The sequence below is a fragment of the Platalea leucorodia genome (genome assembly GCF_965183815.1).
Source record: "Platalea leucorodia genome assembly, chromosome: 6".
Taxonomy (NCBI): Eukaryota; Metazoa; Chordata; class Aves; order Pelecaniformes; family Threskiornithidae; genus Platalea; species Platalea leucorodia.
In genome coordinates, this window is record NC_138828.1 from 65,894,234 (window position 1) to 65,921,673 (window position 27,440).

The 27,440-nt window shown below is 36.7% G+C and overlaps 1 protein-coding gene across 2 annotated transcripts in view; it reads right to left on the reverse strand.

Moving 5' to 3' along the window:
• Positions 1–27,440, reverse strand: part of STIM2 (stromal interaction molecule 2) — a 67,969-nt gene that overhangs the window by 20,046 nt on the left and 20,483 nt on the right. For both annotated transcript variants that reach the window (XM_082315225.1, XM_082315226.1), the window contains exon 2: positions 8,286–8,416. In XM_082315225.1, the coding sequence (XP_082171351.1) occupies positions 8,286–8,416 (131 nt within the window). The remainder of the gene's footprint in view (positions 1–8,285; positions 8,417–27,440) is intronic.

Consider the following 27,440-nt stretch of genomic DNA (forward strand, 5'->3'; position numbering starts at 1 on the left):
GCACACTGCTGGAACACGACCGGCTATGCTAACGAGTTGAGGGGAAAAAAACCGAAAAGCCTGATTTCAAATTTCATCACAAATACAGAAAACAAATCCAAGTTCGAAGCACAAGATTTCCCTGAAGAAGAGGACGACAGCGGAAAAGATCTGCTTTATACTGAAAGACTGTTTAGAGTATTTGACTAAGTCCCTTTTTTAAAAAAGGGACTGACAACATACAAACTTGTAAGCAGTTTGGATTTAGTAATCAGTACGCAGTTACTCCTCAGAGGGAGAGATTATGCATTTATGAAAATTTCTTCAAGAAAAGATCCCCTCTTCTGTTCAATCCTACCCATATCGCTCCCAGATCTTGTGAGGATACCCACGACACCTCCCTCAGTGAGGTTCTCTAACACCGGATGGTCACAACGGTAAAGTTACAATGTGCATAGATAGAAAGAGGCCGTCATATTTCAAAGAATGAACGCATTTACTAATGAAGAGATATATGACATCAAACATCTTTCTTTTGTTTAAAAGATCTTAGTTTCAAAACTGGCCTAGTATGGAAGTTCTCCTTTAAGAAAAGGAATGGTGTCCTAAACTGAAGAAAGCCATAAAAACAGAACAGCTCTGGTAAAAAGAGAGGATTTTTCTGTTCCTTGTCATGGCAGCTAATCTCTCTTCTGTTACCCTGGTCATTAAGTACACAAAGAAAAGGTTAGAAAAATAACTCTAAATAGGGAGGTTAAAGGAATAAGCTCTAACAAAAAACATCTAAGGATTATCTTAGCCAACATAATTACTCAAGAGGGAGAAGGCCTTTTAAAGACTACAAAGTTGAAACCACGAAAGCAGCAGATAAGTTACCTAAAAACTCTGTGTGAAATAAAAAAAATCATTTGTCGAAGTAGTTACTTCAAAAACAAGTAGAGAGTAAGAAAACACCACACCTAGACTCAAAACTGGAGTGTTGATCCCAAAAGTACCATAACAACTCTGCCTCTACAAAGATTCACATCCCAAAGCCCAAGGTTCAGCAGCGTAAGAGGTGGAGAGGAAACTTTCTCCTCCCTGGAGGGGACAGGACTTGTGGACCCCTGCAAAAGAGTTACAAGGTAAGGTACGCCACAACCTTCCTTCTTCTTCAGAAAGCTTTTAATACTGTAACATTCACCAAAATCCAGTCAACTCATAACCAAAAACTAACCTGAAGCAAGAACCACCAAAAAAAAGAAATTCCGACCCTTCCAAAAGAGGAAGAAAGACACACCAAAATCCAATACTGGTTTGACATGGAGAGAGCACTTACAAACTAAAGCCACATGCAAGGATACAAAAAGTTACAATGTGTTAAAATATGGAAGTTGCAAGAGATGCTTGCTCCTTGAGGAGCAAATGAACAATTGCATACTTTTTGAAATCTCAGTGGAAAAGTAAAATTAACCACACTCACTAACTGCAGAAGGAAGTACTCATATGCTATGTTTATATTTTGTTCTGAGTGAAGGCTCAAGTTTATGATTTTCAGTTTCACCAACTTAAAATAGACCCTCTAACTGACAAGTTTACTTTAAGAGCAATTAGTAACATCTCCTGGCTAAGTATTACCGTCTTCCTTGAGCACCTGTTCCTTAAACAGTGTTACTTCCTTCAGTTTTATTCCTTCAAAAGAAAACCTGCAAAAGGTACAACTTCAGTTTTCCTATAATCCTGCTTTTAGATAGAGCTGGTTGCTGTTAGACAGCCTTTTAGTACATTCCCTCCCATCTACTGCTACCAGACTCATTGCAGCTACTGGAATGTCACACTTACTAAGTTATGATGGCAAATGTGCTTTTAAAAGGCAACATACTATGGTTCAAGTATGAGAGCATTTACAACTGCCTACCCTATAGAAATGGCTTCTAAAGATATTACACAGTAAAATAAGAAAATGTATTTAAGCATAATAGAAACATTACTAGAAAAATGTAGGACATAACCATGAAAGTGTTATCAAGTATATCTTAAGTAACCTATAAATTCTATTGAAAAAAATATTATTGCAGCTCAAAACAAAACTGTAGCTATTCTACTGCAAAGTAAACTTCGCACTCTCTTCCAAGCCAAGTTAGAATTTCCAAGGCAGCATTTCATTGTAGCAGAACTAAATGCCTGCAGTGCTGCATAAACAGGTGCAGACAGCTACATATCAGCTTAAGTACCTCCAAGGAGGCAAGGCATGAGGTAGGTCTGATCCAAATCACGTTGGAACAGGTTTCTACGCAGCCGTACCCATGATAACACGTGCTGCCTCTCTGCAGGACTCCTTTGCACAGGCACAGCTGTAGACTAACATGGTCATAATGTTTCACAGAGAAGACCTGGCTCTTACCCACCCTGCTCTGAAAAAAAAAAACAGACTGTGTAGATATGCTCAGAGTTGCCTACAAAACTGCAGGAGGCTAAAAGACACTCTGCCTGGGGACAAATACATTAGCAGTCGAATGATAAAATTCAATGCAAAAAAGACCTCTATTAACAGATCTACAACAAACTAAGGGAATCAAAAGTAACCCAATAGCTTTGGGGGACAAGGTTTGCTACGCTGGTTAGGAGTTCAAAATACTCAAAGATCAATGTTCGTAACAGAATGTTCTTGCACCCTGAGATGTAAAACACACTCAGGAAGCATCCCAGTATTATGCAAAACAGTTCTAGCGTTTGCAGTTTCTAAACCACTGCAGCAGGTATTTCCCTACCACACAGAATTTTGCCTAACCTGCTGACACTTAAGTATAAACTAGTTTACACAAATATGAACACCAGTTTAAGGACCTTTATTATATAAATGATAAGGACAAAACCAGAATACTAAGGGAACTTTCAAGGATATTTAACATCTTGCTGAGTGTGTATCTGCAGACAACAAAATGAAGCAAGAGCTCAGTCTATAGCAGAACCTCTCCCAACTCAAATTATAACACCTGGAGTGGGCTCCTGAAGTTTAATGACGTGCCAAGATGCACTGAACAAAGGGAGATCAAGCTTTTGAACACCACCATCCCTTATTTTTTTAGCATCTGTTCCATACATAGCTGTACTTCCCCCCACCCCAAATTCTTCTGGCAAATCTTTACTCCAAGGTGTAACAATCAAAAGGAAGGGAAATTCTGTGCCTAAATTTGCTTTTGTTCAAGAATACAGAAGGGCTATTCACTTAGAGTCATCCTGAGTTTAATGTTAAAATCTGAAAGTGTTTTTTCACCTCACACCTTACGCTCCTAATATCCAAATTATAGATACTTAAAATGGGAGCACCACGCTATTTTGGCATGTAGTTCTTCAGGATTTCTTGTCATGGAATTTCTTACAATTTTGCCTGAAGTATTTAGTACTCACTACTGTGCAGAACAGATTATTGAAATGAATAGGTCTCTGGTCCAAACCAGTAAATGATGTTTCATTCATTTTTTATTTCTGTTAAGGAATTAAAGAACAAAGATATCCACAGAATTCTTTCACCAACTCATCTTTACACAAATTGAATAGTCAGGTCTTTCAGCAGTAATTCAGAAAATAATTTCATGTTGAAAATTACATGTTAATTTTTATTTCTCCAGATTCTGCTAAAATAGTAATACTAATGCGTAATATTTTAATTGAGCAAGCTTGTAAAATAAATTGTGATGCATGTACCATTTTAATCGCTACAAGAAGCATAAACAACCAAGAATATGACTAGCAAATTAATTACATAATAGAAATAAGTAGTAAGAGCATGAACTGGATCTCCTTTATTATAAAACCTTTAATCACAAATGAGCACTAAAGGGAAGGTATACTGAAGCATATGTTTCTGAACTCACCCCAGATCTATAAATTATTTATTTTTATCCGAGTTGGTACACTTGTTGTAACACTTGGCCTCTGTATCCTCCATTTTTATTTCCTTCTGAATTCTTCCTTTGACTTTTTTTTCTTTTTTAGACTCCACCTCTTCATCTCCTCTCAAAACACAGGATACTCTCTCAAGACATTATGTTTGTTCCACCTCTCTTAGATTATTTGCATCTTGGATGCAAATATGACCTCAAGCCCTCAAACAATAGCTTCACAGAGCCCATCCATGCAGAAATGGTCACTTTAAAGGAAGATCTTGGGCTGTCAAATATTCTGAAACTTGTGAAAGTTATTGCCAAAGTGCTATATTACTATTGCTATTACTGATCAGATCATAATAGCTACTTTTTCTGCTTTAATTGCTGTATAGAAGACAACCATCCTTCCTGTTTTAGGCCACTAAAGCTAGATTCTTTTTGATTCTTGCCTCCAGACAACATTTTAAGTCAGGCACTTCTGCATTATCACCCCTGAGGTTCCAACTTCTTTGACCATACTGTTAAAAGTAATGTGTCACGCTTTCAATACCACAGTCTCTTCCTCTCCGCATAGTGATTGTGTCTTTTTTTTTTTTTTTAATTATTATTATTTTTATTTTGTGGAGGGTTTGTTGGGTAGGGTTTTTTTGTTAAGTAATTATGCAAGTGCACTCAAAAAAACTCAAACAAAATATCAAGTTATTATGTGATCTAAGATCCCACACAAAGCTGTAAATTCATGCCATTAGCTTTGTGAGACATTAGACACACAGTATGATATTAATATTTCAAAAACATCAACTAATTCTATTTCTACAGGGAGATTCCTTGAGGAAATGCCTTGATGTAGGATCTACACATAGAGCTTCGTTAGAAACAGGAAAAAAACTATGTAAATAGTGAACATATGATAAGTCTGTCTTGCTGCTTGTACCTCTTCATCATTAAAACAAAATCTTGTACACGTGGTGCAACAGATGCTTCCTGAGGCAGATAGCCTCCCACAGCACATGACTAAAACCTCAGTTAGTAATATGTTCTCCCTTTCACTTACCCTTTTACAGCCTACCTCTTTAAACCAGTTTAAACAATTGCAATCTTTTGTATGTTAATAATAAAGTACTAATAGCAGGAGCTAGATTTGATTGAGAAATTCATATTAGCCTGCCCTAATGGCAAGTATAATCTGTTTCCATATACTTCCTTTTTTCTCTTCTCTGCTGTACCATACTTTCTGGTTTTCACACAGTGAGAGCCTGCTTTACAGAAATTAGTAACTGCACAGTAAAGCATACTCTACTTTAAAGTACAACACAAATTTATTATTTTTTTTTTCTTTAAGTTATGCTTCTTTTTTTGAAGTACATAATTCTACACTGAAAATTCAGGGCAAGTATTAGAAAGTTATGTGACTCCTGAATGCAAAAAAAAAAAAAATTCAAACATATGAGTAGCTATGACAAAAGCTCTTTTTTCCAAGTATTTTGTAATAACTATAATTGGAAAAGTATATTCTAGTGAATTTAAAACTTCAAGTTTTTTCATCTTTGTAAGTCTCCTAAGTTATACTATCTAGTCTAATCTAGGTAACAGACCAAAGAATAAGGAAAAAAATATTTAACCAGTCCATGCTCAAACTAGAGGCCCTCTACCTTCCTTAGAAGACTTCAACAAATCCCTCACATGTTTCAATGACGAATAAATCCCGTGATAAAAATTTAGATCAAGTTTCCCCACATCAATTTCATCAAGGTCAAATACAAGCTTCTTTCCAGTCCACACAAGTAGATCCAAAAGGCTTCCAGTATCAGACAATTTCTGATGAAATAAAAAGTTTCTTATAAAAGTTCAAATTTTATTTTATCCTCTACAGAATGATATTATGTGAGACTTCATTTTACAGAGGAAAAACAAAACTACAGCATAAAACAGACCATGAGGAACATTAGGAAAAATAATAGTATGCAGACGAAGTGTCTGGAATCACTGTTGAGAGTTCTCAACTGGATTAGCAAATTAAAATAGTTAAAATAAATAGTTTTTTAGCTCTTGGTACCTTCCCCTCTCAAAATAACTTATTTACAAGAACTTCCTTCCTTGGTGTAAATATACACTTGTAATTTGCAACAGTTTTAGTGCTGGTAAAACAGCAGAAAGTTATTGTACATTGTCACATTTTTCCTGCCAAATAAGAAGCCAATGAATATCTAATCAACACACTCAATATACTGCTCTTTCAGGAGTCTTGCAAGCAAAAACCATGCAGCATGAAACAGGAAATCCATCACCCTGCTGTTAAGTAAAATCCCTGTATTTCATGCAAGCTTTACTTCTAATAAAGTTGGGGGGGGGGGGGGGGGGAGGGTTTGTTTGGTTTTTGGTGGGTTGGGTTTTTTTTTGTTTTTGGTTTTGGTTTTTTTGGTTTTTTTTTTTTTTTAAATTATCAGTCCTCATTCTTAATCAAAACAAGCAGCACTACCCACTGTGACAGGAAAAAAAAAAATCTGTTTTTGAAATAGCACATATTAGGAAATATTTTGTATATATTCAGACCTACTGTAATCAGGTAACTACGTAACTATGTTGTTAAAATGTCAGATCTTTTAAGATTATGGCAAAGATCCAGTAAAAGCACTACAACAAGAGCATATAGTTTACTAGTTGGACTTGCAATTAAATTGCATTTCTCATTAATTTCAGGTTTGCTTTTAATGTCTTAGAAGAGAGCACTGCGCAAATACATAGTCACCACTGATTTGCATGGAAACTATACGTACAAAAAGCTCATTTAGGGGTTTTTTTATTACATATTTCTTCAATAATTAAAAACGAGCTAGCAGAAAAAAGGGCTACATGTCAGTCGTTTTATTTTATGCACTATGAGTAGTTTGAATATATAGTTTCACTCATCTCTCATTACCCCACCTATAACAGTACCCCTCATGAACTGTTCTAATTTCAGCCATTTTAACAGGTCTTAAGAGTAGCTTCTGTTGCTTGGATTTATCTCAACTCTTCTCTGGAACAGGAAGAAACTTAAGTTCACATATAAAGATGGTCCACTGCAAACCAGGACAAATCTTTTAAATACTAATTAAAAGTTTCCAATGTATAAATATTTCTGTATTTTAGCTGTCTTAACTTCAAATGCAGCACAAGTCAAGAGAATCACACAATGCCGAAGCTCCTCAGAAAGCCCACACCCCATCACTAATGTTTCAGTTTGCAGGCTGGATCGTGCCTGTCCCAGACATTAATGACAATAACCAAACATTCTGTGATAACAGAGCCAGACTACTTCCAGTGCCTGAACTACCTCACCGTGACACTCCCTAAGGTACAGAACAGATTTTTTTCCTCCAAAGTTAAAAAGTACATTATTTTATTCTGGATCATTCTCTCCATTTTACTGTATTCCTTCAGAAAACTCAGATCACCCAAGCATCAATCACTGTTGATCCCATTTGTACACAGTCACACAGAAAAGTAAGTAGCATCACATTAAGTTGTGAACTATCATTGTCAAGTTTAACTCATTCAGCGAGAACAATCTTCCCTGAAATGTTACAAAAAAGGGAAGAGAAATCAGGGCTAGATTCTTCTCCCATTCACCTCCAGTGAGAACGGGCTTCAGAACCACATGGCAATACCCTTGTTTTTAGGGGACAGGAGATCTTCACTCCCCTTCCTTTCTCAAGCTTGTACCTGACACTGCCAGAAAGCAGAAGCAAGAACAATAAAATTACATAGATATTTCCATTCCTAACCAATAATTTTGAGAATCTCGATGGCAAAGTTGAGTAAGTGCAAGAGCAAGTCTTTTATCAGGAGCCTGCCTACCAAACTCATCTGAGCACAATCACAAAAAACTTCAGGCAGGTCTGAATAACCTTCCTTAGTTCATAGGACTTAATTTACCATTAACCTACAGCAGGAGATGCTTACTACTTGCCTGTAGAATGTAAGCAAAAACACATAAGAAAGCTTTTTAGACTGCTGTCTGTAATAGGTATTGTTTTGCACCATGAAGTGCCTGGAACAGATCTAAGGTAAACAGGAAAGCCCAGCGATGCATTAAGCAAGAAAACCTTAGAGCAAAGAAACTAAAATACCAGGTGGCAGATCACGTCAACTCTTAGTTACGTCATTGCAAGCTAAACCAACACCATTTACCTGCCTCTTACACTAGTCACAAAAATAACAGGTTTCATACATAGTCATATAAAACTTTCCTTTAGGCTAGAACAAGGGACAATAATATTCCATTTCAGACAATTCTAGAAATTAGAGTTTCCTTCCACACTCAGCTGTGGGAAGGGCCGAATTAAGAAAAACAGCAAGACTACTCAAGTGCTGGAACCTAAAGAGCAGCTATATAAAACAGGGGGAAAAAAGACAGACCTCATGTATGCACAAGTGAAAGCTTTTTACTCCTACCTCATCACTTTCATCTACTTCAATACCACCATCTTTGTCATCATCCATTTGCTTATGGATCATGCGGAGAGCTTCTAGGCTGAATCGGTCCTCCTCAGTAAAGCATGGTGGACTGAGTGAACTGCAGGGATCTACAGTGAGGGAAAAAAAAAAAACAAAACAGAAATATTAACTACTGTCACTCTAGACTATAAAGCTCCCAAGCAAGAGGAAGGGCTTAAATTTCTGTATATGTACATGTACTTCACTGCATATAGCCACCAGGTTATAGATGTCAAATTTAGCTGTAAAATAATAATTCTTAGCAAAAAGGGTGTGGGGGCGTGGGGAAATCAACTCTGTTTTATCGAGGAAGGAAGCCCAAAGAATAGGCTGTAATAGTTTGACTCCTGAGGTGGTTGTTTTTTTTTTCCAACCCCTGTAACTGTTGTCTCCATCTCTTCTTCTATCTATCATCTACCCTTAGTAATACATCACTGCAATAGCAAATAAAGTCCCTGTGCTTTCCAGCCTCCTTTCTGAAAGCACAAGCTAAACAGAGAGCAGTAGAGGAGGAGAAAAAGAATTGCCGTGTCCTATAATCATAGCTTCATAAACAGGTAACAAAAGGGATGGTAACCACACTGCAGATCAAATTCAAAGTAGATAGTACTACTGAACGTAAAATATTCGAGGAGGACTGCAAGAGAAGAAAGCACACCACAAAGAAAATTCGACTGATAACAATACATGATATCTCAGTCCCATACACTCTGATCAAAAACAGCAGTCACTGTGGAGCCGGATTCCAGGTCAAAAATAGTATGTTTTCATTTGCATTCATTACTGAAGGCTCATGATTTGTGCGCATCTGACGGCTCTGCTTCCACCATGTCACATTGTTCTCTCTCTGCTCTTTCCCTTCCACAAGGCACATGCCAAATGCTCCAAAATTCTACAATGCATGATGATCAACCATCATTAAAGACTGGTCTTTCACAGACCTTGGCATTAACTAATAGCTAGCTATTTCATTAATTCTGATGTACCGAATACCAAAGAACAGAAGGTGGAGAAGGATACAGAAATGGTTTTTTAAAGTTCAGCTTTAACAAGATAGTGAATTTCCACTGTAAGAGCCATTATAAAAAGGCACTGACTAGTCCCATGAACTGGTACACTCCACTTTAATCATATCAAAGCATATACAAATTGAGGCAGCATATGAGTAACTTTTGCTTCTTCTAGTCTATCAAAGGATTAAGTTTTTTTGTTACTACAGAATTTATTAAAGGCTCATTTACATAAGTAATGAAAAGAAAGCACATATAGAAATGGATAGGATCACAAGTTTGCAAAGAAGAATAAATTTATTGTGTTAGTATTTCCATACCAATTGAGTTGGTATGATTCTGCTTTTCTGTCTTTACTATAAATTTAAAAATAATTAAAAACAATTAATGCTGATAAGACTCAGCTCGCACAAGGCTACAAAGCAGAAGTACAAAGGTAGCAACCATGGCATAGCTAGAATCTCAGATGCATATTAACAGGACTGATCCCTACAGCTAGATGTGAGTCAATGCATTCTTACTTTATACACCAGTTTTATTATACAGAAGTTAACAGTTACCTGTTATATGTACGCATCTATCAACTGAGAAAAACAAAACAAACAAACAAAAAAACAACACACAAAAACACCACAAAAAACCCAAACACCTTACTGACACTGCCCCAGAACAGAGACCGATGCTGGTTTTAGAACTACTTTATACAAATCAGAAAGACAAATTACTAAACATTAAACCAGGCCAACCACAAACAGTTGTCAGCTTTGGAATGCAACTAAAATTTCTTGGAAAAAAAGTGAAACTGAGTAATATTTTAGAAAAAAAAAAAATCTGTTTTATTTTCCCACCTTTGTTTCATTAGAAAAGGTTTAATTTGCACAATATACGGCCTTTACATTTTTGCCTTGCAATGAAAAAATTACTGTCATTAGGGAGTTTAAGGACTTACCCCTGTAATACAGAGTGCTTGGTATAGAAAGACTTCCCTTGCAATAGTAATGAATCACCTCAAGGTTCTGCTAATAATTAAATTCCAATAGCCATGAACAAAGAATACGACACTACTTAAATACAATCATATATCAGAAGAACCATCTTTGTATTGCAAGACTAGATGTATACTATGTTTTAAGTTAGAAGAAAGCATAATTGTCAGAAGAGATAAACAGGTCCCTCAAACATACCCAACTTGTTTAATTTGTAATTAGTTCTATTCTTACATAGAAGAAAATGTCAGATAAATAGTGTTCACAGTTTGCAAGCACCCACTCAAATGCTTTTCCATTTTGTTCAGCTGAAAGCCCAGCTTTTCAAATCAAAAAGGTTTTCTCAGAGTACATTTTCTCAGCACTGAGGTTGATCAGTTTCTTAATCAGAGTACTTATTTATCTTAAATATGCCTTTTTTGGTTACTTAAGCATGAAAGCACTTTAAAGAGCTATGGCTCTTCTTGAGAGAAGTAAACAGGCTGCTTGTGCTTCAAATGTCCCATGCACTGGCTCCAGGAACACTTGATCTCTCTCAAGAGACGATAGAGTTCCAATTGCTCCTTTTGGGACTGAGAAACATGGAGTAGGACCACATCGACTGTAATAAAAATTAACCCACTCTAAACAGAATCCAGATTTACCTTCAAGCTCATTTGCATATGGTAAAATTAAACATTTCCAGACTGACAACACTTGTCATCCCCCTCTTCAGAGAACAATCTCAAAAACAAATTACAAAGCCACAACCTAAAGAATAAGCGAAAAGCATTTCACAAGCATTTCACAAGCATACCCTACCAAATCCAAAAAAAAGCTGATGAAAATTTAGTCATCTGCAGCTCTGCAGAAGATTCTAAAATGCAGTATTTTGCCTCGCCTGCACAGCAGAAACAATTCAAATTAATACTAGATGAAGTATGGTCAGAAACTTCTCAAACATCCAGTCAATTGAGATAAAAGCCAAGAGGAAAAGTCTACATAGCCCTATAGGCCTGACACCCTGCAACAAATTATAAGACTGGTTGACAATCTGTTTTTCACTTTGAATCCACCCTATCGAAGGTGTTCTGGGATTCCAAACCTTCTGTTGTAAAAGACAAACCTAATTTCATATCTGGACCAATTTCTCTGTCCTAGTCTGGTGTGTTGTCATAAATACACTTAGTCCAAAATCGTCATCACAGGAAAGAGTGCAGATGATATCAAGTAGTTCCCTTGGTGAGTGAAGCTGATAGCTTAGAATTTGACCCTTCCTTTAACAAACAGCACAGAAGAATTAGCGAAGCAAACAAAAGAGGTACACTTCAGATGAGGTGGACAAGAGGCATACAGGCACACCATATGTCACTCTAGGCAGGAGTTATTTTACAGCCCAGTTTTTAATGTTCAGAGGTGAGGAAGTTTCAGAACTTCTGGTCATGATAAGGAGGGAATTCGTTACTAAAAAATTAAATGTAAAATTTATGGCTCAACAGACTTGGCAGAGGTTTTTGAACCAAACCTTCCTCCTGCCTTGAATAGCTCAATAATTGCCTCCTAGCTCTGAGGCAAGAGGAGTAAGTAGTCTTCACCAGTCCAGGGAGCTGTGCAAAGCCATGGGTACAGATCAGTTGTACAGGAGAGTTGGATAATGAACCGAGTACAGTTATCCAACCCGGTATACAGGAAACTTTGTATTTACAGATAAGGGGAAAGTAACACTTAGCGCTGCGCCTCACCCCCCCCGCCCCTTCCTTCCCCCCCCTTCTGTCTTTTTTCAATGAGGCTAAAATAAGGCTGGACTACAAGAAAAACTTCAGTTCAAAATTGTCCTAAACTTCAGAATCACAGCTTTTTCATCCCATTTCCTGAAGGCAACAGGAGTTAAACTTAAAGTGACACTGTCAATACAAGCCAGTATGGAAAATTGATTACACCCGTGTCTTCAAGCATTCATGTCAGCAAAGCCCTTGAAATTTATTTTAGGAATACACCATTAGAAATGGTTCCAAAGCAAAAGGGTACGTGCACCTCGCAGTCTTTCATCTATCCTGCATTTACTTTCCCCTAAACTGTTGTGAGCATAACAGACTTCAGAATGAAAAGGACAGACAGACTGACAAACAGCTAATAATCCTGCAGTTCTCTCTCACACACACACCCTTTTGCATATGGACACCGGAGCATAAAAGCTATGACTGTGCCAAAGCCTGTGACAGAGGGACACGAGCCAGCTGTTTGCAGTTCCAATCTGGCCTCCGAAGCGCCAGAGTCCTTAAGTCCTTTTGATGCCCCAGAGCCTTTTTAAGAATACAGGGGCACACAAAACCTTTATGATTTTCAGAGGCACCTGGAACCAGATACACACCTCCAAATTTAAAATTTAAATGCCTTTAAATTTCCCCATTGGTTTAGTCAGAGCAACTTAGCCATTGGGAGTTATTTGGAGAGATTGGCTACTACGCATCATTTTTGTTCTACAAGGATGTTCAGCATTCACCGAGAAAGAAGAGGACTTTTTTACGCTAACATATGGCAGTCCTATGGAAGCCCGCAGTGTTTCCGTGACTGCCTTTTTCTGATAAATTCAGGAGCGCACCATGTTCTGCTAGTTTTACAATTCCTCGTTCCTAAAAAGCCATCTGGGATAAAGGGAAGCCTCACAGAAAAGGCAAGCACTATACGCAAGTGTCAGCTTCCTAAGTACATACTCTCAGCTTAAAATAACTATGTTTCAGCAAGCCATGATGACAGAAGTAGGATTTCTTTGCGTTTTCCAGAGCCAAAGCAGGTGGCCACAACATCCCCAACCCCCCACCAAATGCATCTTCATCTAACTAGGATTTCTATTTCCTTACATTTCTTTTGTGTTTTACTTTTACACTGTACTTTAATACATTACAGTTTCTTCATCAATTCAATATGATTCTTTTCAAGGCAAAAAAAACTTTAAGGGAACAATAATTTTTAAAAATTTGAGTACAAATCTGAGTGTCAGGTACAGTAGGGATTATTGAAACTACTGAAAAGCAACTGTTTTCAAGAATTGCACCAGATGTTCAAAACAGCTATTCACAGTAAAAGCAACAAACATGTTGCTTTTATCTTAAATCCTTACATAAGGTGTCATTAAAATCTTCAAATGCTTGAAGAGACATCCTCAGAGTGAGCTTCATTTAATCTTTCAATTAAAAGCTCCCAAAGCAAATCACTCCTACTCTTAATAATTAAACTCCTCCATATGGCAAGTAGGCTGAGCAGGATATAACAGTTAACTTGACAATGTCATTTGTGACATTTATTTAAACGATTAGAGTGAAAAATAAAGTTCATCATTGCAGCACATCTTTCCACTAAAAACATTTTAAAAAAACAGACAAAATTTTGACAAAAGGGGCAGAATACATTTATCTTCTAATCACAACACTGATGTTACTTAAATGAGCTTCCTGAAGAGGAAAACGCAATAATACTAATGACAGCGGGGAAAGGGGAAGGGGTGCAATGGGAAAGGAGATTCAGGACATTGCTGTCTTCAAAGAATTTTAAAAAGTAAAGTTTCACATTAGGCTTTTCCACTACTCCATATTAGAAATTCAGGTAATTTCTGAAATTGTGTTTATAACTCGTGCAATGACAGCAGATAAGACTCACAGATGAAACTGTGGACTGCAAAGTCTGGTATCGAAAGCACTTGTTTCTGAATACGTGTGCAATGCTTAGTGACTGGCAAACACTTCAGTTCAAAAAAGAAAAACAAAAAAACCAAAAAAAACCCAAAAACAACCCACAGAAAACACACAACTATTTGCAGTTCGTCCCCATGAAAGCTACCATAACTCTTAAAATCCACTAAACATCCTTCAGTACAAAAAAGATGACATTTCAAACAACCTTAAAATAAATCGTTATCACTTCAATATGTATACAAATAATCTTTGCATGAGAGATCCAAACCTGGTTTTGTCACTATTGAGAAGTGTACATTTATTCTGCTATTTCAGTATCTTTTAATATATGCAAATCGATTATATTTTTTCACCCACATGAAAACTTGATGAGGCAAGAAAGGCTTTGATTTTCCTTAAATCACAATTCGAATCATCTCTGCTTTCTCCACACACCACAAAAAAGCTGTCTTAGTCTGAACATAAATTACAATTTTATACACAGTGGGAAAAAAAAAAAATAGATAAATCACAGTATGTTATTTAATGTCCAAATTCCTTGAACGTATGCCATTAGCACGAAACTACTGCATTAAGACAGTGTTTGTGACTATCTAATTTTTCCTAGATAAAAAGCTTCGAGACAAACTGCAGAAGAGCAGACACTTAACTTTCTGATCATCTGTTAAGACATTCAAAACGTCATACGCTACCTTAGAAAACTATAAGAGCTCAGTAGCAATAAAATCATTTACTTAAAGGAAAAGATACAAAAGTAATTCTCTAGAGAACTAAATTTGATGTCAAATGTAATTTTGCTTTAATTTAACAGCATTAAAAGCAACTATCCCAAATCAGCAATGCTTGTTTAAAAAGGAAGTTACAAAAAGGACTTTGAATATGTTTATCATGTCAAGTATTATTCTGACAAGACAAAATATCAGTACAAACACCTCATTTAGACTGTTAGGAAATTAGTTATTAAATTACAACACTGCTCTGTCTGACTAAACAAAAATCAAGAAGGTGGATTGATGGCTTTTCCATCTCCTTCCCACATCCTCCCTGAGCCATGACACCGTTTGAAGGGAAAAGGACGTTGGACAATCATTGTATACAATGGTCACAGTAGACTGATTTAGAAGAGGAACTCCTGCCAACCCTAACAAAGCAGGATGAGAGGAAACTGGGAGATGCATCTTACACAAGCCATCAAAAATTCTCCATTTTTTCCTCCTTCCAACCTTACTTGTACTTTAATGATACTTACTATACAAACCTACAAACACATATGAACCTTCAGGAAAAAAAAAAAAAAAAGCCAGATGTCTGATACCTACTCTCACCAATAAGGAAGTCTGTCTCACTTATATTTATTAGTACAAGACCAAGAAGTGAAATATTTAATGTGGTTTAAATCTAAGTTTTCATCCATGTATCTTGATTTGGTAGTGAAGATTAACGCACCTTTAAAAGTGTATGATGTACTCTTTGCACATTACAGTAATTATTAACATCTAAAATTAGAATAGCTCCAAGAAAAAACAAATTTACATAGGTTCAAAGATGACCTAAATTCGTAACTTCACCTGGAATAAAAACACACCCTTAACTCAGACAAAATGAGCAACACAGTCAGTATTTTTGCCCTATATTCCCTACATGTTTAGAAGTTACAGCTATCAAAGAAACAGAACTGTGAATTTACTATTTGAGTTCATTTGTCAACAGAACATTAATTAAGCTGATGAAATAAACTACAGATGTGTATTCATATCTATTCAGTAACAATTAATGCATAACACATCTAAGCACATATAACAACACACATCTAAGCTTTCTATATATTTTAGGTCTGACTAGTTCTTTTCTGCTGTTCTAGCAACTTTCTCTTTTCTAACAGCAGGAAGCTGGAAAAGACGCAGGATATCCCTGATCATATACTTTAATCTGGCCAAGAATGTGTCAGCTCTTAAGGAAGAGCAGTAGCACAGCATTTAAGCCGCTTTCTTAATTTGGTTAGGAAATCAGAAAAGCAATTTACAGGTGACCTTCAAGTGCCTGACAGTATGTCCATGTGATTCCTGAAGCAAACTTCCTAGTATCTGTTTTCTAGATAAAACCTCATCTTCTTGCTCAGAATTCCAAACTTGTTAACACCTCTGCTATGCACTAATCTGGAAGCCTGATCTTTAGCCTCCTGGTGAAAGTGTATAGTCAACATTCAGTGTACCAATTTCTATTCAGATATGGCTCAAGAGCTAAGCAGAGCATAAGCCACTAAATTCCTATCTGGAAGACAGTGATCTGCAGAATACAACCACCATGATAGTATGGCCGATAATTTAAAAGTTTACAAACTTTTTTCATGCTGAAAAAGTAGTTCACAACTTCTTAAAATGAAAAAGGTAGGGGGGAAGCACTTGAAAAGGATTTTACCACTTTACAAAACTTTTTAGAAGTTTAGTAAAAGGCATAAAGTTTTACAGATGTGGTTTTAAGATTAAAAAAGCATCTTTTAAGACCTAAATCCTTACAATTTTGGACAAATAAACTGAAACATGCTAAAATTATAAATTAGGAGTGTATTACAGTCATATTAATTATTTTCATATAGAATTATATATAATTTCAAACTTATACTTCTAATCACACCAGTTTTTCCTCTGATATATTTGTTTTCACATGTGATTCATAATCATATCCTATATCCATGAATCAGGCATGTAAGCATGACATTGCTGACATTACTGAATTACTTCAGTCTTCTACACCATCTGATCTAGTATGCATATTATTAACTGTTCTAACCAAGGAATCAAATTTAATCCTCTGTGAGCACCATCTGTAGCATCATCAGTTCCCTCAGAGTTCCTGTAACAACATGTTGTCAGGATGTATTTATACCTTAAGAGAGCATATCAGAATTATCCAACTGAAACCTAAATTAAAAAGATTTAACATTGTACTTACAATAAAGGAAGCTGCTAAGCTCCAGGGCACTTTTTTTTTTTTAATACACAATCTGTTAAGATTCTAGCATTTGAGTATTAAATTTGTCAGCCTATGCAATGTTTATACTTTCAGAAATACAAAAGGCACTGAATGTGTAGATTCATTTTATTTAATCAATAACACCATAATGAAACACTTCCTTTTAGCACCATCCAACATATCAGTACTTTCAAGGATATATAAACATCAGTTTCTTTAAATACTCCTATTAGCTTATGTGAACATTTAGTAGTGCAGATTGCTGGCTAGTTAAGGACGATCCTACTTCCAGAAGCTTACATGAACTGCTCTGCAGTTAGCACTCACATCCAACTCCAGACTGCACAACTGGCAGTTTTGCTCCTACTAATATGCTGCTAAATATTTTTCTCATGATGAATTTCACCAAGTGATAAACCAGGCTGACAAATCTAATGATGGTGTCCCAGTTCACCTTGGCTTATTTGACACAAGTAAGATCTAAAGAGCCCTTAAAAAAAAAAAAAAAAAAACCAAAAAAAAAAACAAACTAATTTTCAGAATGTAAAAAAAAAAAAATAGTCACACATCTTCAGAAATAACATATCATCATTATGCTATTGCTCAAACTTAAGACAGATATTGATTTTTACAATTATCAGAATGTCAGAATAAACCACAATTGCACATATCTTAGATTGATATGTGCTGATACCATCGTGATAAATGTATTTTTGGGCCCATAAAAATAGTAGCAAATGCTGTAGTTTTCCACTATGTATTCCATAGTAGTTAAAGTGGGTCGTTAAAATAGAAGATAGTTCTTACACAATGAGCATACACTGAACGCTCATACTCTGTGCACAGAGTCATGCACTGGAACCACACAGAGAAGCAAAGGAGGAAACTCTGTTCAGTTAAACAACTCCAGAACTTAGAATAAATCATATAATGTTAAAGAGGATTAGCTCAAACTGATTCTGTTTAAAATAAAAGAATTCATACTACAAACACGTGGCTCTTCCCATCAAAGAGTTAGATACAATTTGTATACAAGTTTAAAGTGGTAGTCTTCCACATCTAGACAAATCTCGAGAAGTCACGTGTGAAAGAAAACCATAAGGTTCCTGAGTATTCTACATTTGCCTGAACAACACACATTGCCAAATACTACTTGTACAGCTCCAAATACCAGGAGTTGCTCCCCAACAGCATGAGCACATTCAGGACGCAAGGAAGAGCCATAATTTCACATATGCTCTAAAGCAGGATAAGCCAAAGACTAATGCTAAAAGGATTGCTAACTGTTCATGCCCCTGCCATTCGTTCCTGTCCTTGTACTATTCCCTTCCTTGTACTAACATAAGCACATTTGTGCAATCATGCTGCAGGAAGGATCAGGAAACCGATTCTGCCTGAATTGGTTCTCTGTACGCGTGCACAAACACTTGCGACAGCAAAAGCACGGGGGGAGGAGGAGGAAACCCATGCAGAAGCAGGCAGAACCGCACTTTACAGCCAGTAGCACTGCTAAACCCTGGTCTTGATGTGGCCTATGTTACAACTGAATCTAGCCAGCAACAGTATGTGAGCAATAAACCGAAAAATTGAATTAATGCAGTGGAACAACACCTATGCTACCTGAGCGGAAAACTCCAGCTCCATTTTCCAGATCCTTGCTTTTGCTACTAGGAGGCACAGGACAAGGCCATGTCCTAGACTACCTGTTGCAATTAACAACTATCAAGTGGAAAAATTACATATATATTTACCTGCAACAAGTTGATGTCATGGCTGGACTTTAAATACAACATTGAATTCTCTACTTGAAGCAACCTGTGTTTTTTCAAGTAGATTTTGTGGCCTATAAAACCTAAACCAGACTTTTGTAACACTGTAGCAGGAATTGGAGTAATAGCAAGCACAAATAAAACGTTCCACAGGATTTGACAGGACAGTATCTAACACCACTGCCGGCAAGCTCAGAATTTGTCCTTTCTCCAGGGCTCTCCCCACAAGCCTAGAGTAATCACAAGCTCCAGATGTAGCCTACTTTGGTTGCAGTCAGTCCACATCATAAACCTCATCTCTATGAACTTACACCAGCAAGCTCAAGGTGTCTGCTAAGCACATCTGTCCCAAATATTGCTATAATTTATGTAGTCCCTTCATTCAACCTCCAATTTTTTGACCAGTTTCCAAAACCTAGAAGCCAGAACATGCATTAAGATTCAATACACAGGACTATAAAAAAAGGCAACATAATAGGATCTGTCCCAAAGCTGACAAACTATGACACTTGGTTACGTAAAGCTAAGTGAGTTTGTGTTTGGGGTTTTTTGTTTTGTTTTGTTTAGGGGCTTGATTTTTTTTTTTTTTTTTTTTTAAGTTTTTATTATTGGCAGCACAAGAAAGTTTTCTGAAGAGAAGAAACAGCCACGAAAATACTTATGGAAAGCTCAAAGGAAAGAACAAGAAAGTACAAAGATCTTTTAAAATTTAACACTGTGACAATTGAGGTTACAACCAACTGCAAAAGAATATTGGTATATGATATCTTAAAGGTAACCAATGACATTAAGAGATACGCAATCTACTCTTAAGTCCTCACTTAAGAAAAATCAAGATGAAATGAAGGGCAGCAAACTTTTTCCAGATGATCACTACTTTTACTCACGAGAGTCACTACAGGTACTTTATGACATATATACATATAGTTTATTTAAACATGAAATTTCAGTGTGTATTTTAGAGTCTTACATAAGACTTTACACACTAATATTGGTTTGTATCTATCAGATTTGAAAAAGCTAAAGCATGAAAAATAATATCCTAGACTTTTTTTAAACTCTGCTGGACACATACTGCAAATGGAACTGGGTATCTCATGCACAGAATTACCAATGCTTCTGTTGCTATTTGCTCCCTGCAACAGACAGAAGTAGGAAAACAGGCACAGAGCCAAATTCCAACAGACATAAGTGTTTCCGCTACATTACCTTTTTTTAATATATCAAATATCAACACCTACAGGCAGTCCATCATTTCTAATATCAAAAAGAAAGTAACTTCCAGAAGTTCAAAAAAGCCACCTGCCTGTCATTATGCATAAGCAAAAGTAAACCATAACCATGAAAGATTAATTTCAATACACTGAAGAAGATTAACTTCAAGGCATTCAATTAGATCCCATTTTCAAAAACCCTAGGAAGTTAATTTCACATGAGAACAACTGTTTCCCACAGAAACAGAAATATGTAACAGATAGAACATATAGAAAAAACACTTTTACTAAATTCGGATTGTTTTCAAATATGTTGGGGTTTCTGTCTTGTTCTGTTAGGTGTCCTTTGCTGGTTGATGGCCTCCATAGACAATAAAACACATCTGAAGTTATGCATTCACATCTTCAAGGGAAGCATGTTTTGTAATACTATTCTACTTCATAATTTTGCTTTGGTTTAATCAAATACAAGGAACATACATTCTACAGGCTTTATCTCCAAGGTCTATTCTCATGCCCTAAATGCAATACCTGAAAAAGCTGACATCCAAAAACCAACTATTCCATGTCAGTCACATCTATCGATCAGCATGTTTTAATCTTTTCTATATTAACACAGTGATTTGTAGGTTATAAATCTTTGCTTTAAATCTGGTTTTGTCTGTAACCATTTTAAAGCAAGTTTTATACCAAGTCATCTGCTGGGGGCAGGGGGACAATGTTTTCTATTCTGCATTTCTGAGGAATACTGAGCACAATCAACATTCAGTTGATACCAGAAAATGGGTAACATACTTATACCTTACTCTCCATAATAATGTAAATAGAGAATGTAGCTCTGTGTTAAAACACAAAGAAAACAGTTTCCTCCTTTCATTAAGTTTCATTTCTTTAGTAATATTTAAATTAACATATATAAGTTGACACATGGAAAAAGCTTCCAGTTAATATGAAAACAGATAAACATAAAAACACTCTTCTGACATTTAAAATGTTTGCTGAAGTTCTCTTTACGCAAGTGAAGTTTTACTACCAATGCCAAAGCAAAGCCAGGTGACGTTGCCTCTAAAATCATAAAACAAGCACGCATTTTTAAACTTACTCAGTCAACATTATCAAAAAATTAATCAAAAGTTTCCAAACTAGGAGGAAACACTCAGAAAAATTCCACTCCTATTCAGGAATTCTCTCTGGAAACAACATGAACCAAAAGTCTTAGACACATGCTTGAGACAGATCAAAGAACAGCAATATTTGTACATGTGACAAAGATGGGGCTATTATAAGAGGAGAGCTGAACCCAACTTCAAAAACCACAGATTTAATATGTTACTTCAAACTGGTAGCATCACAAATTGAAAGCTTAGTATGTGCACCACATTGCAAGCAGACAGCGATGTTGCAGAATTATTTTCTCACTTCCTTTACCTATGGTAACATTACAAACAGCCTACACCAGACAGACTATGCTACTGACCCATTCCCCTACTAGCTTAGCAATTAAGTTCTCAATTTTTCCTTCCTTTCTTTTCTTTGAAATTTAATTTTGGTATCTAAAAATCTTAAGATTTATTTAAAGAAGGAAGTGTCAAGGTGTTAAAGAAAAGTCTTCCATCTAGGCATATCAGAAATTCAATTTATCAATCTTTCTTTTATACAAGTCTACAAATGTACTTCTCTGTGAGCTACTAATTCCGTATCTCATGCAAGATAATACTCTCAAGAAACAGTCTGAAGCTGTAAAATGTTTTGAGTGATAAACTCTCCATCATCTTCTCACTGGAGTAATAAACTATTCTATTTTCTGCTCACATGCCTTCTTAAACTCAGTTGAATGAAAGAGCCCTTCTACGTGTGATTTCACCTGGTTTCTCTCCAAAGCCTACTATGTGATGGTCTAACACACAAATAACCTCCATGCAGAAAAATTCTTTTAAAAAAAAAAAAAAAATGCATATTTTGAAGTACTTAGACTGAAGCAAAACATTAAATATCTTCTACGCAGAACCAGATTACAGTTTTGCAAAAGGCCAACTGACAAGCTACGATATACAAGTAATTTTTTTTCCTAGTAAAATGTTGCATTGTTTCACCATACGTATACACATGAACACACACGTACTTGCAGCGTGCAACCTTCTTTTTGTTTTGGAGGCTCATTTTGAATCCATTAATACTACATGTTCTTACAACTTTTGCCTTCCAAATCTTGTGCTCAATTAACTTTTTCTTTTAATCCTAATAAAATTGAACAAGTTTCAATCCTACATAATTTCAAGAAGATCAGTGACTTTCAGAAAGCTGGGCTTGTTCAGTCTTGTGAACAGGAGGCTAAGGTGATCTAATAGTAGCCTGCAACTAACTACTCGACAGCAGATGGCAAACCCTCCTCAGTAGGGGCAGACCATATAACATGGGGCAACAATCAAATTATACACTGGGAGGGTCAGGTTAGACATCAGGAAACCCTTTTCTGCTAGGAGGGCATTGCAGCACTATGACAGGCTACTCAGAGGAGGGGGAGTCTTCACCCTTAGAGACTTTCAGGAGCTGGCCAGATGACCTGTTCCTGCGATGGTGAGATTCTTCCTCAAAGCACGAGTTTGACATCCAGTGGTCCCTTTCAATCAGCATCTCTACCATCTCTTTTGCAAGGCAGATTCTAGAATAACAACTGCCCCCAACACTGAGGGCTCCAATTCACAAACACAAATACAAATGTAATAGCAGTAGTCATTTATGAAACGTTAATTGTATCCTCACCATATGTTCCTAGGATGCTCCTAGGAAGCATGCTGTTGTGAAGAAGTTGCTGACCCACCACACTTACATCCCAAAGTATTAAGTAAATATCTAATGATAGCAAACAGAAGAAAGAACAAGGCAAGCCTGAAGAAGCCCTTGGAAAATCCTGATCCAATCCCAAATGGCATCTTACAGCATTGATATCTGTGCACAGGTTTTACTGCCTTTCAATGTACATGTGCATTTCTCATGTCAATAGTAAAGAATGTTTGCATTCACGCATACAAATGAACTTCTCCTTAGGAATGCCTTTCCAAAATCTGTAGTTTTTACCATCACATCAGTTCAAACCAATACACTGTATATAATGAAGAGTTTCAGCAGAACTTAAGGCATGCTGAAAGACAATAAAGAGAACAGGTTGTGAAGAATTGGTATGCCTGTAGAAGCCCAGAGCTTGAAAATAGGGTGATAACCATTCAGAAGAATGAATTCATCACAACTAGAATAGGCATGTTCATTCAAGAATGAGGTTTTTTTTAAAGCTATGTTGTGTAACATTGCTTTGCATCTTACAGCTCCCTAAGAAATACTTTTTATATTAGGAGACATTTTGTACGCACAACCATACGAAGGCAAAAAAGCTAGATTTCTACTTTACATGGCCATGTCTAGCCCCAAATAAATGACAACCTGTACTTTTAAGTGAGATATCTACTGCAAAAGTCTACACCTTTGTGCCACAGCTAAAGCAAAAAAACTGACACTGTCAGTCTTCTAAAGCTCCGAAAAGGTTCAGTGTTGTTTTCATAAGAAGCCTCACCTTTCTTTTCAGTGATTTAAAAATTGAGACATTTAAGATTCTCTAGGGATGAATACCTAAAAAAAAAAAAGGTTCAATGGCTTTATTGACATTTACACAAGTTTAAAGCTAAATATTTTGAGAAAGGTTAACAATTTTCATAAGGAGAATGGAAGAAGAGAAAAGACAGCGTTGTTTCAAAATGCTTTCACTGTTTTTATAAGCAGAAAAAGTAATTTATGAAAAAGTGTTACATAAGTTACTGCACTACAACTGCAGTCTTGGTCAAAAATAAGATTCAAGATGCTGTTAGCTAAGTTGCAGTCAACAGCTGAGGGAAGGGAGAGAGAAGGGTGTGGAAATGGTGGGAAAGGAGATAAGAGAGTAAATCACTAGTTTTATTTGATCTACTTAGAGCAGTGTAAGAAAAGCACCTTACAAAAACATTCAATATATTCACAAAAAATAATTATTTGTAACCTTAGGCTTTACCCATATTTTGATTGGAAAGCTTAGAAATGATTGCATATATGAAAGGTACTAATATAGAGAAGGAACCAAAATCAGATAACTTAAGTGAAATTAAAGAGATACGCAGAATTAATACAACCAACACCCTGAAAAGGTACCCAAATCTATTCCAATAGAGTTCAGTTCTTAAACTAAAATAATCATAGAATCATTAAGGTTGGAAAAGACCCTTAAGACCATCAAGTCCAACCGTTAACCTAGCACTGCCAAGTCCACCACTAAACCATGTCCTCAAGCACCACGTCCACCCTTCTTTTAAATACCTCCAGGGATGGAGACTGAACCGCTTCCCTGGGCAGCCTGTGCCAATGCCTGACTGCCCTTTTGGTGAAGAAGTTCTTCCTAATATCCAACCTAAACTTCCCCTGGCGCAGCTTGAGGCCGTTTCCTCTCGTCCTATCACTTGTTACTAGGGAGAAGAGACCGATCCCCACCTCGCTACAACCTCCTTTCAGGTAGCTGTAGAGAGCGATAAGGTCTCCCCTCAGCCTCCTCTTCTCCAAACTAAACAACCCCAGCTCCCTCAGTCGCTCCTCTTAAGACTTGTGCCCTAGACCCTTCACCAGCTTCGTTGCCCTTCTTTGGACACGCTCCAGCACCTCAATGTCCTTCTTGTAGTGAAGGGCCCAAAACTGAACACAGTACTTGAGGTGCGGCCTCACCAGTGCCGAGTACAGGGACACTATCACCTCCCTGGTCCTGCTGGCCACACTACTGATACAAGCCAGGATGCAAAAGAAGTTCTACCTCAACAGGAAAAATACTGAGCTCGGAGCTCATTTGTGTGTAACTACCCGCAGCAGCACCTTACAGAAAGTGCAAACCCTGAAGCAAATTCAGGGCTTAAACAGAACACTTGTAACAAGAGTTCATTCCAACCTTTTCTGAACAGCATCAGCTGCTCCATATAAATGCACACTGAACTTGAGCATTATTTATTGAAAAGGTGGGCTTTAATGCAATTAACTAAAACCTTTTCTCTAACACTTGCCAGGAATAGCTTACCTAGGAAGCAGAGTAAAGCCATTAACATTAAGTAACAGTACTTAATCAGTCTCAAGCAGCAAACTGACATGTAAACATCAACATATCAAATGTTACTTGAATTTACTAAATTTACTGGCATAAACAACTGCAAGCTTCATTGGGTTGTTTTGTTTTTAAATCTACAAGTTTTGAGAGTATAGAAGTCAGTAGGTAATGTAAATTACTGACCTCTGCACTGTATAGAAGATTCTTTGTGGGTTTGTTTTTTTTTTTTTTCAAGTGTAATTATTTCAACCCAAGTTTTAATAACAAACTTAAACACTGGAGTTCATTAAATTCCCTTGTTTCATACGAGATCACATGGCTATTGATTTACTGATCCCTTACAAAGGATAATCTGTTGTAGTAAAGCCTGATTAATAGAGTCCTTTTAGCCTGGCAATTAAAATAAATATTACACCACTATTTTAAAGCCATAGACAAGATTGCGAGACTACTAGACAGAGGCAAAAATTAAATATCTACAATTCCAAGTACAGAATGACAAAAACTTACAGAAATTGTCAAACAAACAAACAAAACAACCAACTCTGATAACAGGAAGGTTGAGAGCCAAGTACAGTCTTTCAAATGACGACAGAATTCTGCAAATACCTGCAGAGACAACTAAAAAAAAAAAAATCTACGTTACTAAAAATGCAGTCCTATGTTGCTACCAAAGCACTGCCTTGAAACAAATCATTCCTTTCACCATCATTTAAGGTCAAACAAATAGAAGAAATTCCACAAATGCAGACCAGCAAGGTGACAAATGAAATACCCAGCTCCAGAACATGGATTTTCACATACTTTTACTCTAAAAGCAAGTATTCCGTTTATTCCAAAAACAAGTAACAAGTAATTCCTGCCCACTCTCTATAATATGCAACATCATACGCACACTTTTTTTTTTTTTTTTTTTTTTTTTTTTTAAAAACTCCTTAAATGAACACAAGCACACACTTTTCTTACCTGAAAAGGCTTTCTACCTGCAGGCCAATTTGAAACAACTCCAAAAAAGAGACAGCAAGAGGGTGAGGGCTGTCATAAAAGGAGATAATGTTTTATATGTTTAAACACCCACTTTCACTTTTCAAAATAGATCAGCATTTGTCAGAATTGTATGCTTCCATGTATGCACAAAAACCAGTACACTCATGAGGGCAAATAAGTGTGTACATTAACTGCTAAATAAAAAAATATCCAATTTAACAAAAAGCAAGCAACTAAATAAAATTTAAATGAAGACAAGCAGGATTTTAGCTGCAGTTTTTCACAGGGACATCTTGATACAAATGGCCTCTGAAGACTTACCTTTTCTCACAATACTTTTCTTTTTAATCCCATGCGTATTGCTACATAATAAACTACATTAATATATGCCACGTTCATATACCAATAACTGAGCACAGGCCCATTGACCTACTTAAGAAAAACACCTGCAGTAGCCCAGTCAAACTCACAAGGAAGGAAGGATTTGAGAATGGTTTTCAACCTTGTCCAAATTAAGCCGAATGGCAATTTAAAAACAACAAACCTGGGCAACAGTTTTGTTTTCCATTTTCCTTCAAAAAAAAAAATGCCAGAGTCCATAATTTGTTCAGTCACCCCTAGCATCTTGATCCAAATCTTACAGTGTCACCCCAGCTCTGCCCGCACACTGTGCACTAGTTTGATTAATCAGTTTCTGTAGTGTAGAGAATTATCCACCCACACGAAGATGTGGCCGATATAAGCCACACCTCAGAGAGGTTTCAAACAGAAACAAGGAAATCGGGCCAAACATCAGCCATGTCTGTTGCACCATGTCTTCCTGTCACCTCCGAGATTGCAAACTGACTCAAAAACCTCTCGCTTCTCATTAGCATCTTCCTTTCTCTGATCAGAGCTCCACTGCCCAGCCACCCCAAGGTCCCTCGCATGAGCATGAGACAGAAGAACAAACTGCAGCACAAGCCCAGCGCAAGCCGAAGCTGCAGCCTCTGTGCTATGTCATAACTAATCTGGAAGACAATAGGAAGCTGATTTCATAAGTCAGTCTTGAGATTTTCGGATGGGTGCAAATACTTAACTCAGCTTGCACAGGCAGGACTTGCAAAGCGAACATAATCACTTTTAGCACATCACTGAGCAGTCTATGGCTAGAACCACCAGCCTGTGGTTTTGCATGCTCAATTCCCAGCCAGGAAAACAGCATGATCTGAACAAGCTACAGAAATATTTAGCACTCCACTCAACTTGTAACCTAGCACAAAAACAAGTTTACAAGATGCTACATATACTGCCAGATAGCTACGTCTACCGACAAGTATTATAATGTAAACCAAGGTGACGGGAGAAGCACACAGTGCTTATTCCTACTATACACAAGTTTAATATTTAAAAA